At 40.9% G+C, this 15,112-nt stretch overlaps 1 protein-coding gene and 2 pseudogenes across 1 annotated transcript; 1 reads left to right on the top strand and 2 right to left on the bottom strand.

The window, feature by feature from the left end:
• Positions 1–104: 104 nt before the first annotated feature.
• On the bottom strand, positions 105–1,082 carry LOC102479913 (olfactory receptor 1L3). Its single transcript, XM_006158202.1, has one exon. It carries the CDS (start codon positions 1,080–1,082, stop codon positions 105–107), a length of 978 nt encoding a protein of 325 aa, XP_006158264.1.
• Positions 1,083–7,174: 6,092 nt separating this feature from the next.
• Positions 7,175–8,139, bottom strand: LOC102502732 (homeobox protein NANOG pseudogene; annotated as a pseudogene).
• Positions 8,140–10,379: 2,240 nt separating this feature from the next.
• LOC102502307 (protein TFG-like) lies at positions 10,380–11,771 on the top strand (annotated as a pseudogene).
• Positions 11,772–15,112: the final 3,341 nt, after the last annotated feature.

Genomic DNA, 15,112 nt, shown 5'->3' with positions numbered 1-15,112 from the left:
TCCCTACAGAAGATTTGCATCAGATGCTGCCACACACATGTGCATGCACATCCACATGCACACACACACACACACACACACACACACACACACTCCTCTTGCAATCATGGTCCATGGATTGTATTGGTCTTTCTGGAAGAAAATCTATTAATTTGAGACTTAATCCTGTTTATCAATTTTTCTAAGCCTTGTTTCATGTCTTTGTTTCTTAAACTGTAGATAAATGGGTTCAACATCGATGTCAATACAGTGTAGTTAATTGTTGCTATTCGGTTCTTGACTGTATAGCTAGACAAAGGCTGAAAATAGACATAGCTAATACTCCCATAATAAAGGGTCACTACAGTGAGATGGGAGCTACAGGTAGAAAAGGCTTTGTGTTTTCCAGAAGCCGAGGGAATCTTGAGAATGGCAATGAGGATTCTTAGGTAGGAGATGATGATACAGACAAATGGAGCCATCACTGAGGCCAGCCCTTCTGTCATGGCCACAACTTCATTAACAAATGTAGAAGAGCAGGAAAGTTTCAGAACAGGGTAGACGTCACAAAAAAAGTGATGGATAACATTTGATACACAAAAGGTGAGCCGGTTCACGAGGAGGACATGTAAGAGGGAGTGGAGAGAGGAGAAAATGTTGGAAAAGGCTGTAAGCAAAATACAGTGCCTGTGGTTCATCACCGTGACATAATGCAAGGGGTTACAAATGGCTACATAGCGGTCAATGGCCATAGCTGCCAGGAGATAGTTATCTATGTTACCAAAGACCAGGAAGAAATACATCTGTGCCAGACATCCAGCATAGGAAATAGTTTTTTTCTCTGATAAAAAGTTCACCAACATCTTGGGGACTATTACTGTTGTGTAGCAAATATCAGCAAAGGATAAGATGCTTAGGAAGAAATACATGGGCTTTTGGAGTTGAGGATCAGAGCGGATAGCCAAGATGATGAGCAGATTTCCCATTAAGGTGATCAGGTAGATAATAAGAAAAAGAGCAAAGAGTGGCTTTTGGTCCTCAGGCCGAGAGGATAGTCCCAAGAGAATGAACTCAGAGAGTCTTGTCAGGTTGGACATTCCCATGGACTGGCTTACACCTAAAGAGAAACAGCACTGACAATGAATAGTTCTTACGTCATCTACAACATGGACCTTCCCATATTGTTCTTACACTGTGTAGTTACTGATAAAGCATTTACTCTGACATTTACTTTTATTCCTGAATGAATATAGAAAAATCAGAGCTAAAAGTGCATTTTCATTTCACTTAAATATTTGAGGGAGAGATCTGTCTGAATCAGTTTGGGCTTCTATAACAAATAGCAGTAGACCATTTATCTTAAACAACAATCATTTATTTCTCACCATTATGGCGGACAAAAAGTCCAAGATGAGGATGCTGGCAGATCGGTACCAAATGAGGACTTGTTTTCTGGTTTTCAAGTGGCTATTTTCACATTGTATCCTCTTGTGGCATAGAGCAGAGACAGGAAGCAAGCTCATCTTATAAGGGCACTAGTCCCATTAGAAGGGCTCCCACCTTTATGACCTATTTACCTTCCCAAAGTCCCAACTCCAAATACCATCACATCAGGAATTACGGCTTTAACATACGAATTTGGGGAAGGCATAAAAGCTTATAGAAAACAGTTACAAGAGGTAGAGTGGGGGAGGGAGAGCAAGAGAGAGAAGAGAGATTGATAAGGCTTGAGAGGTTGAAACCCTTTCCTCCCTCTTTACTCTGTTAACTGATAACTGCAGATACCACAGATAGAGACTATGAATCAAGTTCAGGTGATGGTCTCATTAAGGACTATCAGTGGCTAACTCACCTCTAGTTAATGATTGGATAGCTATATTTTCTAGCTATGTTTGATGAATGATCTTTGTTTACACATGTGCTCCTCAGAGAGCTACAGAGAGGTTGGGGGAGGTGGAGAAAGCATCCCTGATGGGGAGTGCTCATGTTGCAATTCCTTCTTCTCCTTGCTCCTTTCTGTTGGGGCCTGGGGGACACATGTATGCCACTCAGCAGGTTTTTTTAAGCTGCCGAGCAAAGATTAGAACCACAGTTGGCCACATGGGATATGGCTCACTTAGGGTATGGGATCAGCCCCAATGACCTTTATTTTAAATCAAGATATTTCTTACTTCATCATTTATACTGGAAGCACAAAAGTCACCTAAATAACTTAGATTTGAATGTGAACAGTTATAAGGAAAAGAGAAGAAAAGATAAAGCAAAGGGGGAGGGAGTGAGCTGTGTAAGAACGTTTTCTCTCAAACTTTGCTGCTCTTCAGATAATACTCCATATAAGATCAGGGAAATGTGACTCAGAAGTAGACTGGAATAAAGAAAGAGTCAACTTTAAAGTATAAATGTAGAAAACCTAAATTTGGGATGAACATAGGTTAGCTCTCTTGTTTAGTGTCCAATGATGGTTAATTATCTCTGAGATCAGATATTTCTTTTTTTTAATATTTTTTATTTCAATTTCTTTTATACATTCAATAACATATGTCACTTCCTTCTCATTTTCTCACCTTCTCACCAGGAGCTCTCAAAGTTGATGTTTTTCCTTTTTTAAAAAATTTGCTGTAGGGTGAGTGTTCTCCCTATAGCGGGAGAGAGAGAGAGAGAGAGAGAGAGAGAGAGAGAGAGAGAGAGAGAGAGAGAGAGAGGGGGGAGAGAGAGAGAGAGAGAGGGTCTGGCCCATTGCTCTGTGTTTTTAAGGGTGAGAGTGCTCCCGAGAGGGAGAGAGAGGGAGAGAGAGAGAGAGAGAGTTCCTCCTGGGGTGTATGGCCATGCCACAATTCTTTCTTCTCCATTCTCCTCTTAGGATTTTGGGCAGGCATGCACACACTTTCAGTATACTTTTCAAGTCACCAGGTCCAGGACTCGAGCTGCTGTTGGGCATATGGGATCCAGCCACCTTAACCACCACCTTTGACTGGCTGGCCCAGTCTCAGTCGATTTCTTACCTGGAAAGGACACTGATATCTTACATCATGTATTTATTCCACTTTTCTTAGTTCTGCTGTATGGACTGATTAGTCAAAAAGAAGACAAAACTGTGCCAAGAAACAGCAAACAGAAAAGGTACTGAAGTGTAAAAAAATCTTCTAATGTTTCTTACATTCGAATGTCCCCTTCTATGAATTCTTACCATCATTTGCAAACCGTAGCTACTCATAGCTCCTGCATTCCTCATGGGAATGGCTTCAGAGACTGTGCCACTAAGTCCCTGCAGATGGGTTGGGAATAGGGTAAGAAAACAAGCATTTAATAACTTTGTACAGAATTGTCTTCAAGGACTCAGAGGAATTACAAGTGTTCTCTCTCCCTGGGTGGTCCCAGATCCCTATCTTTGAACCTCTAGGGATAGTGAAATAACTAGTGGGCATAGGTACCCAAGATGGAAAATAATTTTCTATTCCTAGCTCATCCAAGCTCTCTCAGGGCTTACCTGGCAGCTGTCCCAAGTAGCACTGAAGAGACAGTACCAAGCATTGATATTTGGGTTCAGTTTTCCCTTGAATCGATACTTCAATCTGGCCTCCTGCTTAGTGCCTACATTTCTTCAAAGGACAACTACTCCAGAGTCATCAGTACCTTATGTCCCAATCCTTCCAAGCTTTGTGCATGATATAACTATTAGCTTAGTAGCTGTGACCTTCTGATTCAATACTTTAAATGTGACTTCATAACCTTTGCAACCAGTCTTAGGTCACCATTTCCTTACAAGACATTCTCCAAGTCTGCTGCTCAGATATCTGATTCCTATTCCTTGCTACTCCCACTAGGGAAAAACAGTATTTTTATGACAAAAAGTGTGTGCACACGTGTTCCACCGAGAGAAAAAGCACCATGGACAGGTTTTTCTCTTATTGTTTTCCTTTCTCCCATCCTCCAGCCCCTCAAGATGCTGGGCACCTGACATACTTTCAGGCCAACCTGGGGATCTGAACCGTAGTCAGCCACATGACCATTAACCTTACCAGGCACTGTGCCACAGTGTCTAGGCTTATTGCCAATTTTTACTGACAAGTAAAACTTGCATTATTGAAGGTGTACTATGTGATGATTTGATGTATGCTTACATTATGAAATGATTACCATAGTCTAATTCACACATCTATCACTCTACATAGTTACTATTTTGTGTGTGTGTGTGGGGGGGAGAGTGAGGACACTTAAGATCTAGTACATTTCAAGTAAACAGTATAGCTTTATTTACTTATTTTTATTTTTCATATACATTTTTAAAATTTCATTTTCTTTTATACATTCAATCACATTACTTAGCTTACATAGTGAATATTTCAGCATGTGAACATTTCTCCCTAGTCCAGTTGATAAAACTATAAAATATCTTCAACAGATAATACTGCATTTCTTTGTCCCATTAATGCTTTGCCTCTCTATTTTTCTTCTAAATGTCCTTCCTCAGACCCTACTCTTTCATGCACACTATATCTGGTATTTACATCCATTTATTGTGTTTCTGAAACTGATTGACTAAAGGATATAGAAACAATATAGTATTATTAACCATAGTCACAATGCTGAACATGATTGCCCCAGATCATAATCACCTTACAACTAAACTTTTATCCTTTTATCAACGGCTTCCTATTTCCCCTAACTCCTAGACCCTGGCAACCACCACTCTCCCTGCTTCTATGAATTCAACTATTTTAGATTTCACAGATAAGTGATATCATATGATATTTGTCTTTCTGTGTCTAGCTTATTTCCGTTAGCATAATGTCTTCCATATTCATCACATTCTCACAAATAACAGGATTTATTTATTTTTTTATGATTGAATAACATTCATACACACATATACACAATACATTTTCTTTATCCATTGATAGACACTAAGACTTATTCTGTGTCTTGGATATTAAGAATAATGATGCAATGTACATGAAAGTACAGATATCTCTTTGAGATACTGATTTAATTTCTTTTGGATTTGTACCCAGAAGTGGGATTGCTGGACTTTATGGTAGCTCTATTTTTAATTTTTTTGAGGAATCTCCATGCTGTTTTTCATAATGGCTGTACTAATTTATATACCCACAGTGTGAAGAGGTTTACGTTCCTCTACAGCCCAGTTAAGCATTTGCTACCTTTCATCTTTTTCATAATAGCCACTCTAATAGGTGTGAGATAATATCTTGTTACAGTTTATTTTTGGAGAGGTTTTTGCTATAGGGTGTGTGCGCTCACCAGACAGAGAGAGAGAGAGACAGAGAGACAGAAAGCGAGAAATCACCCCCTGGGGGGATGACCATGCTGCAATCCCTTCTCCTCCATTCTCCTCTCGGGATCTTGGGCACGCACGCACACGCGCCCGGCGTGAGTTTTAAGCCACCGGGTCCAGGACTTGAACTGTGGTGGACTACGTGGGAGTCCAGCAACATAGCCATTACGCTAACTGCTGGTTCCTCTTGTTACAGTTTTAATTAACATTTCCCTGATGATTCATGATGTTGACCATTTTTTAACATACCTTTTGAATCTTTTTTTTTTTTTTTGGAGAGGTTTTCGCTATAGGGCGTGTGCGCTCGCCAGACAGACAGAGAGAGACATAGAGACAGAAAGCGAGAAATCACCCCCCAGGGGGGATGGTCATGCCGCAATCCCTTCTCCTCCATTCTCCTCTCGGGATCTTGGGCACGCACGCACACGCGCCCGGCGTGAGTTTTAAGCCACCGGGTCCGGGATGCAAACCATGGTCGACTATGTGGGAGTTCAGCGACATAGCCATCACGCTAACTGCTGGTTCCCATACCTTTTGAATCTTTGTATGTCTTCTATTGAATAATGTCTGTTCAGATCCTTTGCCCTTTTTTAAAAAAAGTTCATCTATTGAAAGAGACAGACTTATCTATTGAGAAAAACAGATTGTGCCACACCACAATCCTTTCCCCAAACTTCAAGTCAGCCAGAATTGTGGGCATGCCTTTGAGTGTGCCCAGCATATCCAGGTCAACCCAGGCTCTGAACCCTGGTCCTTCCCATGTAAGTCTGGTATCATGCCATGACACCTTACCTCCTGCACCAGCATGACTTGGCCACGTTGCTAACTTTAAATAGAGGTATCTGTTTTCTTGCTATTGAGTTGTCTGAGTTCCACGTATTTACCCCTCATTAAATGTGTGACTCGTGAATATTTTCTCCAGATGCAACCATTTTCATTATTACATTTAGATACTTTCTGTTCCTTATCCACAGAAACATTATAGGAAACACAGCACAGTAGGATGCAGTTGGTATCCTCCTGGCTCATCACCCAGCTCAGCACATTGCTCAGCTGCTGGCGGCAGCTAGCGCACAAGAACACCAGTGGCCTCTCCTCCTTGGCTGCCGTCTCCTCCCAGGGCGCCTTCTTCCTGCTGCCCACTGACGAATCCAGGCTCACAGAGTTCCACATACTCACCCACTCCTGCAGCAACTGGTGGCGCTTCATGTCTTCAGAGAGCTGCTTGCACAAAATAGCGCTTCATTTGCCCCTGTTGCCACCTGCACAGTTAGTAGAGGAGCATCCCTGGAAACTATCCGATGATCAAGAGCCAGCAATTCCCTACAAATCTCCTTGTGAATGCTTATAGCAAAGCCTGTGAGAATGTTGATTTTCTTCCCCAAGGTGGATGGTTTATTCATTCGTCATTTATTCAGTTGGCATTGATACCATTATGATGCAGCAAAACATACATTTTTCTAAAGACTTAGAGAAATGAACAAATTAAGGATCTCAGTAAAACAGAGCCCAAAGGAGCAGAGGAAATCAACAAAGTTCATTACAACTTAACCCTTCACCTGAACTACTAAGTTTTTAAAATAAGTAAAGCCTCCTATTTCTAGAAAAGAGGAGTAATTCTTCATCACACTTATTTGTATTTTACTTCTTCTTGATGTTAGATTCTAGGACTCTGAAGATTCCCCAACAAGTATAATATTTACTTATCTGTAGCCAGGAACATTTTTAATCATGTTGTCCATAGCAGCCAATGTTCTTGAAACTTCTTGATTAGACTCCAGTCATAACCCACCCTCCAACCCTCCAAATTTACCCAGCAGGCACAATGAGAACCAGGATATCAAGGAAAAACATGCATAGCTCTAAAACAAGAAAACTCCTATGAGGAAGAAAGGAATTCAGTCATCTGCCAGACTGAAATTTAGTTACTATACCACATGTTGACATATTTTCAGGCAGCATGTTTATGGAGCAATTTAAGCATAAGTCCATGGTCTGTGTGGTGCTAAGATACTTAGTAGTTTTCTATATCACATCATGGCCTTCCCCAGAGGTTTCTAAGATGGCCTCCAAATCACTGGCAGGAGACGTTTTCTGGAACTGCGTGCAGGACTGCAGAAATTCTTCGCCACTGCTATAGAATGGCATGTCCCAGGCTGGGGAGCACCAGAACTGGCTGTTCCAAGAATGAATGTTCTAGGACTGGTTGTTCGGTGCTCCAGGACTGGGTGTTCCAGGACTGGATGTTCCAGGTCAGGTTCCACCAAGGAAAGTTTCCTGATTGGTTCACTGGGCATCCCTGGTGATAGGAAGCATAGAGTCCTGGATATTCAGCAGGGGTTGGACCCTTCTGAGTCACACCGTTGCTGTTCTTTGACCACTTGTTTTTCTGCTACCTCTTACATCCATTCTCTGGTTCTGGAACCAGATCTTAACCTGTTTGTAGCTAAGGTTCAGAATGCTGGGAAGTTCCTGTGGTATTTCCTGTCTCTGAAATCTGTTGCTGAGTACACACAGGCTGGAGTATGAGGTACTTCCTGTCTCTGAAGCCTGTCATTGAGTACACACAGCTGGGTTGGAGAGAACACAGTTCTGGTCTTCTGTTTCTTGACCTGGACTCCTCTTCTTTCTTCACTGAGCTTTCATCTACTTTGGGACTAGTGGAAAAATCCAGGCTCTCAGAATAAGTGGACCCACAGAGGAAGGGAGAGAAGAGACAATCTCAGTGTGGGGCACCTCAACAGATGACATTGGCAAGGACAGATCATGTTCTTCAGGCCCACAGCTCACAGTGGAGATGGAGAATCCATAGAATCCAATACTTCAGAGTAAGGCACACTTTGGAGACAAGCTATACCCAAACTCATATTACTGAGAAAGTGAAATAAAAATCAACCAGATATTAAAAGGTTAAGCCTTTAAGACATGTGTCTGGGTGGAAGATCTTAGCTAAGTGTGAAGATCTCCAGTTTTAAAAGCATCCCCGAGAATGTTGAATTTTGCCTGAGCTCTCTACTCTCGGAAAACATTGACTGTTTTTTAAAAAAATCCCTCCATTCTTCTGTGTTCTAGAAAAGGATGGACTTTGACCAACCCTCAGTCTGAGTTACCTAACAGCTCCTCCTTAATAGTATCTCTGGAGCATCAACTGACCTCAGGGGGAAACGTTCCCTACTTGGCTATTCAGTCTTGCCATTGTCACCAGCTTATCTTACTTCTCTATACCTGTTTCTTTCTAACCTCATTAACTTTCACTTCTACTTATAAAAGAAAAGCCCTTTTCAGTCTGACTTTTGAGATTCTTACTGACCTCACAGTAGGGATAATCTCCCTAGTGCAATACTTTGTCTCCCTTTGTTGTTGTAGACCAGTTTACCCTCCTGCATAATCCTTTCAAATAAAGTCCTTTTTAAAATGTTATACCTGTTACCAAAAATTACGCATGTTCTTCTGTACCTCACAACATAAAACAACACAGTTAACACAATATTATCCACCAAAACCACATGTATATGTCTGTCTGTGTAATTTCATTCACAGATGTTTGGCTAGCACACTGCTGACGCATCTAGTGTGTTACCTTTGTTTTGAAGTCCAAGACACTGACATCTGGTGGACTAGAAATATAGAAACATTGAGTGAACAAATGAATGTATAGATCTCTGAGTTTCCAAATAAATTTATGGACTAACAGTGACTTTAATATTTCTTACAAATGAACAGAAGTGTGTTTTCCTACCCAATTCTATTTTCCATTTTTCTCGTTAGTACAGTGGGTCAAGTCTGTTAAGGAAAAAGGACCCTACCACCCCTCAGCAGCTGGAGACATCTACTACTAAGATTATTTGGACCAATATCTACTCCCTTGGAGAGTGGTATATTTTAATTCATGTCAAATGAAATTGATAAGTAGAAGCCTAGCACACAGTCAGCTTTTCCAGGTGGTAACAGGGTGAAAGATGTGGAGCTGCTGTGCTCTTGGGGGGCCTGACTGAAACGGATTCACCCAGAGTTTTCTAGCAGGCTGCTTTTATTTATTGAGAATATAACAACTAAAGAAGCTAGGCCTTTATCTTGGAGAAAACACGGGAAATACACGTGTTCTGATCTTCATAATGGGAGAAAGAGAGAGAGAGCTTTCTACTGAGGAGCCTCTAGGCTAATGTGATGAGGTCATATCACACACACACACATGCATGTACTCACACACACATACACACACACACATATACACACTAGCTCAATAACCTTCAAACAGCTTTCTCAGGATATTTGAGTGTTGGTGTATTTCCTTTTCAAATTTCTGTCTCAGTTATAGATATGGTGCCCAGAAAAAAAAAACTCACAGGGAAGGCACTTGATTCTATTAGACAAGCTTTCAACCCTCAAGAATCTGGAGGTTTTCTTCCCAGTCTCTTCTGGACCTTTCAGCTGAGGAGACTGTAGTCACTCATAGACCCCCACCCTCTCTAAAGAGAACATCCTTTGAGACTGTCAAGACATCCCTGGAGTTCACATAGAGGAGACAAGTGAAAAATAAACCAATGATAAAGTTTTGGAGTTTCTTCCCTAAAGAGTCTGAGGAATGTCACTGTTTCTCTTTCTTTAAGCAATAACCCTACTAACCTAGCTTCTTGAGGACCCAGTGAACACCCTTGTGAGGTTGGCTAAAATGATATCAGTGCACAGTGACTGGATTTCCCAAACTTCCTGGGCATTTTCTGCAAAGCTGTGCTATTTACATTGAAAGATAGTCCACAGGGCGAGAGAACATAGCTTCAGAGTCCACATGGTCTTGGACTGAAAGTCCTAGAACACTTGATGCCACCAGTCAGTTTCGCATACCCCAGGCTTAGAAGCAGCCCCTGGTAGGCAATGTCCTTAAAACTTTGGAATATAGTAAGCAATAGGAATAAGACTTTAGAAGCCAAGCCTTAAATCTTTACTCTCCCATCTGGGGCATCTCAAGTCTACTCATTAAATACTGTTTCTCCACTCACAAACCAATTTAATATTTTTTATTAATAAAGCAATTTTCAAGAGAAAAAAAAAACAAAAAAAAAGTATTGGCTGCTCTAAGATTATTGTAAGCATCTAGTTACAAGTAATGAAACTAGGGAGCCAGCTTGAGCCTGCGGGTGTGGTGTGGAGGCTGCAGAGGGCAACCGAGCAGGCCATGAGTGAAGGCTCCTCATGGAGTCCCAGAGCCTGGTGTCAGTGGTGGCAGCCTCCCACCTGCATGGTCAGTGGAGTCTTTCGGAGAGGTGGTGGTGGCAGTGGCCTTGGCAAGCTGTCTTTCTCTAGAGTTGTATATATAGATCATCCTGGAGTCCACCGTGAACCGACAGTTGGACCTAAGCGGCAAGCTGATCATCAAAGCTCAACTCGGTGAGGATGTTCAGCACATTCCCATTGACAATGAAGATGTTACCTATGATGAATCAGTGCTAATGATGCAGCGAGCTTTTAGAGGAAAACTTCTGAGTAATGATGAAGGTACAATATAGTATGAAGATGAAGATGGAGATCTTGTAACAATTTTTTGATAGTTCTGACCTTTCCTTTGTGATTCAGTATAGTAGGATTTTACAACTGACATTATCTCTTAATGGCCAACCAAGACCTCTTGAATCAAGTCAGGTGAAATATCTCTGTCAAGAACTGATAGAACTTTGAAATAAAGTGAATTATTTATTGGATAGCTTGGAACCACCAGGAGAACCACGACCTTTCACAGTATTCCTGAAAACGATACTGTGGATGATAGGGAAGAAAAGCCTGCTGCTTCTGATTCTTCTGGAAAACAGTCTACTCAGGTTATGACAGCAAGTATGTTAGCTTTTGATCCTTTAAAAAATCAAGATGAAATCAATACAAACATCATGTCAGCATTTGTCTTAACAGATGATCAATTTTCAGGGCCACCCAGTGCTCCTGCAGAAGACCATTTAGGGATGCCAGACAGCATCGCTTCCTCCTCCTCAGCAGCTCACCCAGCAGGAGTTCAGCTGCAGCAGCCTCTATATACAGGAGCTCAGACACAAGCAGGTCAGATGGTGCCCAGCAGCCACAGGCTCTGCACCATCCACCTCAGCAGCGCAGTGTTCAGCATTCCGCAAGGTGTAGTCAGCAGACTGGACCCCAGAAACCTCAGCAATTCTAGGGATATGGCCAGTAACCAACTTCCCAGGCACTGGCCCCTGCCTTTTCTGGTCAGCCTCAATAGCTGCCTGCTCAACCACCCCAGCAGTACCAGGCAAGCAATTACCCTCCACAAACTTAAACTATCCAGACTTCTCGGCCTATTAGTTATACTATCGCCCCTGCCTTTCAACCTGGAATGACTCCAAGCCAACCTGGGACCTATAAACCACGACCAGGTTTTATTCCACCTTCTGGAAGTACTATGACACCTCTTCCAAGTGGTCTCAACCCTTATGCACCTAACCGTCCTCCCTTTGGTCAGGGCTATACCCAACCTAAACCTGGTTATCAATAAGGAAGGTCAACTACACAGATGAATGTAGCTGCTAGCCATTTACCTCCCCAAAGACTCCTATACTACTATTTCAATTTGTATTGAAGTTCAGAAATTTAAAAAGCAGAAGCTTTTTTAATGGTTTCATTGTTGGTGTTAAACTGAAAATATAATTTTTTGGAACATTCATAAAAAAGACCAAGATGAAAGTTTTTTCTCCCCTTCTAACAAATGTAGCAACTTCCTAGTTATTTTGGAACACTACTCTTCCATAAGTGTAAAGTGATTGACTTTATAGTTTCTGTTGTCCAGAGGATATTAAAATGCTAGGTCGAGATCTAGCCATCTTACTTAGCTTTTTACTATTAACATGATGAACTAAAGTAGAGCTCTTTGAAAATAAAACTAGATATTATGTATAAAATGTAACATTGATAGGTTAATAAAGATACTTGAATTTAAAAAAAGTAATGAAACTAGGGGCCAGCAGGTGGCATGGTGGTTAAGGCACTGGGCTGCCACATAGTTGACCATGGTTTGAGTCCCAGACCTGGTGGCTTGAAAATCATGCTAGGTGTGTGTATATGGCTGCCCAATATCCTGAAAGGAAATGGAAGAGAAGGGATTGTGGCATGGCCATCCTCCCTGGGGGGTGATTTCTCACTTTTCCTCTCTCTCTCTCTGTCTCTCTCTCTGTCTCTCGCAAGCACACATGCACTATGGCAAAAAAAAAAAAAAAAAGAAAAGAAAAGAAAAAAAAACCCAAAACAAAGAAACAAACAAACAAAAAAACTCAAAAAAAAGAAAAGGTAATGAAACTCCTCCTCATTGGAACCATTCTATCAGTATAACTCAGGTTGTCATATATTTGAAATGGGCCTTGTTTTCATTACTTTCAGGTGATTTTTCTTTTTCCCTAGAGACAGGTGGCTCCAAGTAGGTAGATGCCTGATGGGCAAGGAATTCAGGTGGATAAAGTGGATGGATGAAAGGAGTAAGTCTTCTATTTTTCTTATTTCTTCTTTTTAAAAACTGTGATAAGGACACAATCTGAAAGCTACGCTGGTAACAAATTTTAGTGCACAATCTGATATCATTTTATTCTCTATTTATATATATTTGATGTATTGTTTCTTTAAATTCCTCATATAAGTGAGATCATATAATACTTTTTTGACCATGTAACACTTTATTTTTTTTTAACTGTCTTGCTTATTGTACTTAGTAGCACGTTCTCTAAGTCTGGCCATGTCCTTTTTGAAGGCTGGATAATATTCATGTGGTGTGTGCATGCAAATCTTTATTCAGTAATCTATTCATGATCACTTATGCTGCTTCCACATCTTGGCTATTATGAATAATGCTGCAATGCACATAAGAGTGCAGATATATTTACAAGGCAGTGATTTTATGTTCTTTATGTATACGGTTAGTAGTGGGATTGCCGGGTCATATGTAGTAATTGCCACATACTCTGAGCAATATCGGTGTTAAAGAGCTTATATCAATCCCATATTTATATTTGGCTCTTGCTTCTATTACAATGCTCTGTCAGACTTCAAACCCTGAGCTATATCCACAAGATCAGACTTTCACCCACAAGAGAAAGTGTGCCTCTTAACCTATAGCAGTTCAGCAATTGTCTTAGTCTGTTTAATATTGCTAAACAGAATTGCCTGAGACTGGGTCATTTATAAAGAATAGAGGTTTATTTGGCTCATAATTTTGGTGGTTGGAAAGTCCTAAGGCATTGGATTGGCATCTGATTGGTCTCTGGTCCTATACCACAATAGAGCTGACAGAAGCAGAAAGGTGAGCAGACATGTGCAAAGAAAGAGAACATGACCTGTGGCCAAACATTTATTTTTTTTGAGAGGTTTTTGCTATAGGGCGCATGTGCTCGCCAGAAAGACAGAGAGAGAGAGACAGAGAGATAGAAAGTGAGAAATCATTCCCCCATGGGGGATGGCCATGCCACAATCCCTTCTCCTCCATTCTCCTCCAAATCTTGGGCATGCACACACACGTGCCTGGTGTGAGTTTAAACCACCAAGTTTGGGACTCAAACCTTGGTTGACTGCATGGGAGTCTGCGACATAACCATTACACCAACTGCTGGTCCCAGGCCAGAAATTTCAAAAGTAACAATCCACTCTTGGATAAACTAACCCCTTATTAGAGCAAGAACTTACTCTTTGTTACAAGGCAACATTTATCTATTTTTGAAAGCAGTGCCCCCCCCTCCTTTATGATCCAAAGGCTGTCTACTGAGATTTACCTCTTAAAGGTCTCAATCACCTCCCAAAGCCATTAAACTGGAGACAAAGTTTTCAGAACATGAACCTTTGGAGGAAAAATCATTGTCAAAACCATAGCAGTGGTCTTTTCATTTTACCTTTTACATATAATTGTTCTTGGACCCTTGTTGTTCAGATTTGTGTCCTGCCTCAACTTCTTTGCTATGAAATAAGAAAAAAAAACATATTGAACACACTGCATTTTAGGCATATAGTAGTTACACAAATTCTTGGAAATATGTTCTACTAGTATTCTCTTTACTTATTTAATTATTTATTTAAAATTTTTAAATATACATTCAATCACATTGTTTAGCTTACAAAGTGAGCATTTCAATATGTGAATATTTCTCCCCAGTCCATTTGATCAAAATATCTTCAACCAATAACACCACACTTCCCAATGCTCTGCCTCCTTATCCCTCCTCCAAATGTCCTTCCTTAGGCCCCACTCCTCCACACACATCACATCTAGTATTCTCTTTTTGTGGATAAGGAAACTAAGTCTCACTCATAAAAAATGATATTGTCCAAACAATATTATTAATAGATATTGGAGCCAGGATTCAATGCATGTTCTTAATCATTACCCTACACTGTCATGCCAAGGAATGTTAGCTGCCATTTATTGTGTAAGAACCAAAGAAATTTCACAAAAACAGGACTTCCCAGAAGTTAACAAGAGGATTGGTCGGAGCAGGGACAGTCTGGACCCTACTGATTGGAGAGGCATTTCATTTGGGAAAGACAGATCTTTGGGGGACATTTAACTTCAAAATCAATTAAAGTCAGATGCTGTCTTTTCTTTTTTCTCTTGCTCTCTAATCCCTCATCACACTTTTTTTCTTTTGTTGTTGAAAACTTGTGTTAGTGCTTTCAAAATGATTGGCCAGTAGAGGTAAGGAGGACATGGAAGGTTGAAGAGGTTTTTTTTTTTTTTTTTTTTTTTAATATCAGAGGGTTGAGGGTTCATGTGTATATGTGCATGCTAGATGAGGAAGACAGATAGAGAGAGAGAGAGAGAGAGAGAGAGAGAGAGAGAGAGACTCACCATGCAGCCTAACC

The sequence above is a fragment of the Tupaia chinensis genome, unplaced genomic scaffold (genome assembly GCF_000334495.1).
Source record: "Tupaia chinensis unplaced genomic scaffold, TupChi_1.0 Scaffold000575_1, whole genome shotgun sequence".
NCBI classification, from domain to species: domain Eukaryota; kingdom Metazoa; phylum Chordata; class Mammalia; order Scandentia; family Tupaiidae; genus Tupaia; species Tupaia belangeri.
This window is presented reverse-complemented; position numbering and strand designations above follow the sequence as displayed.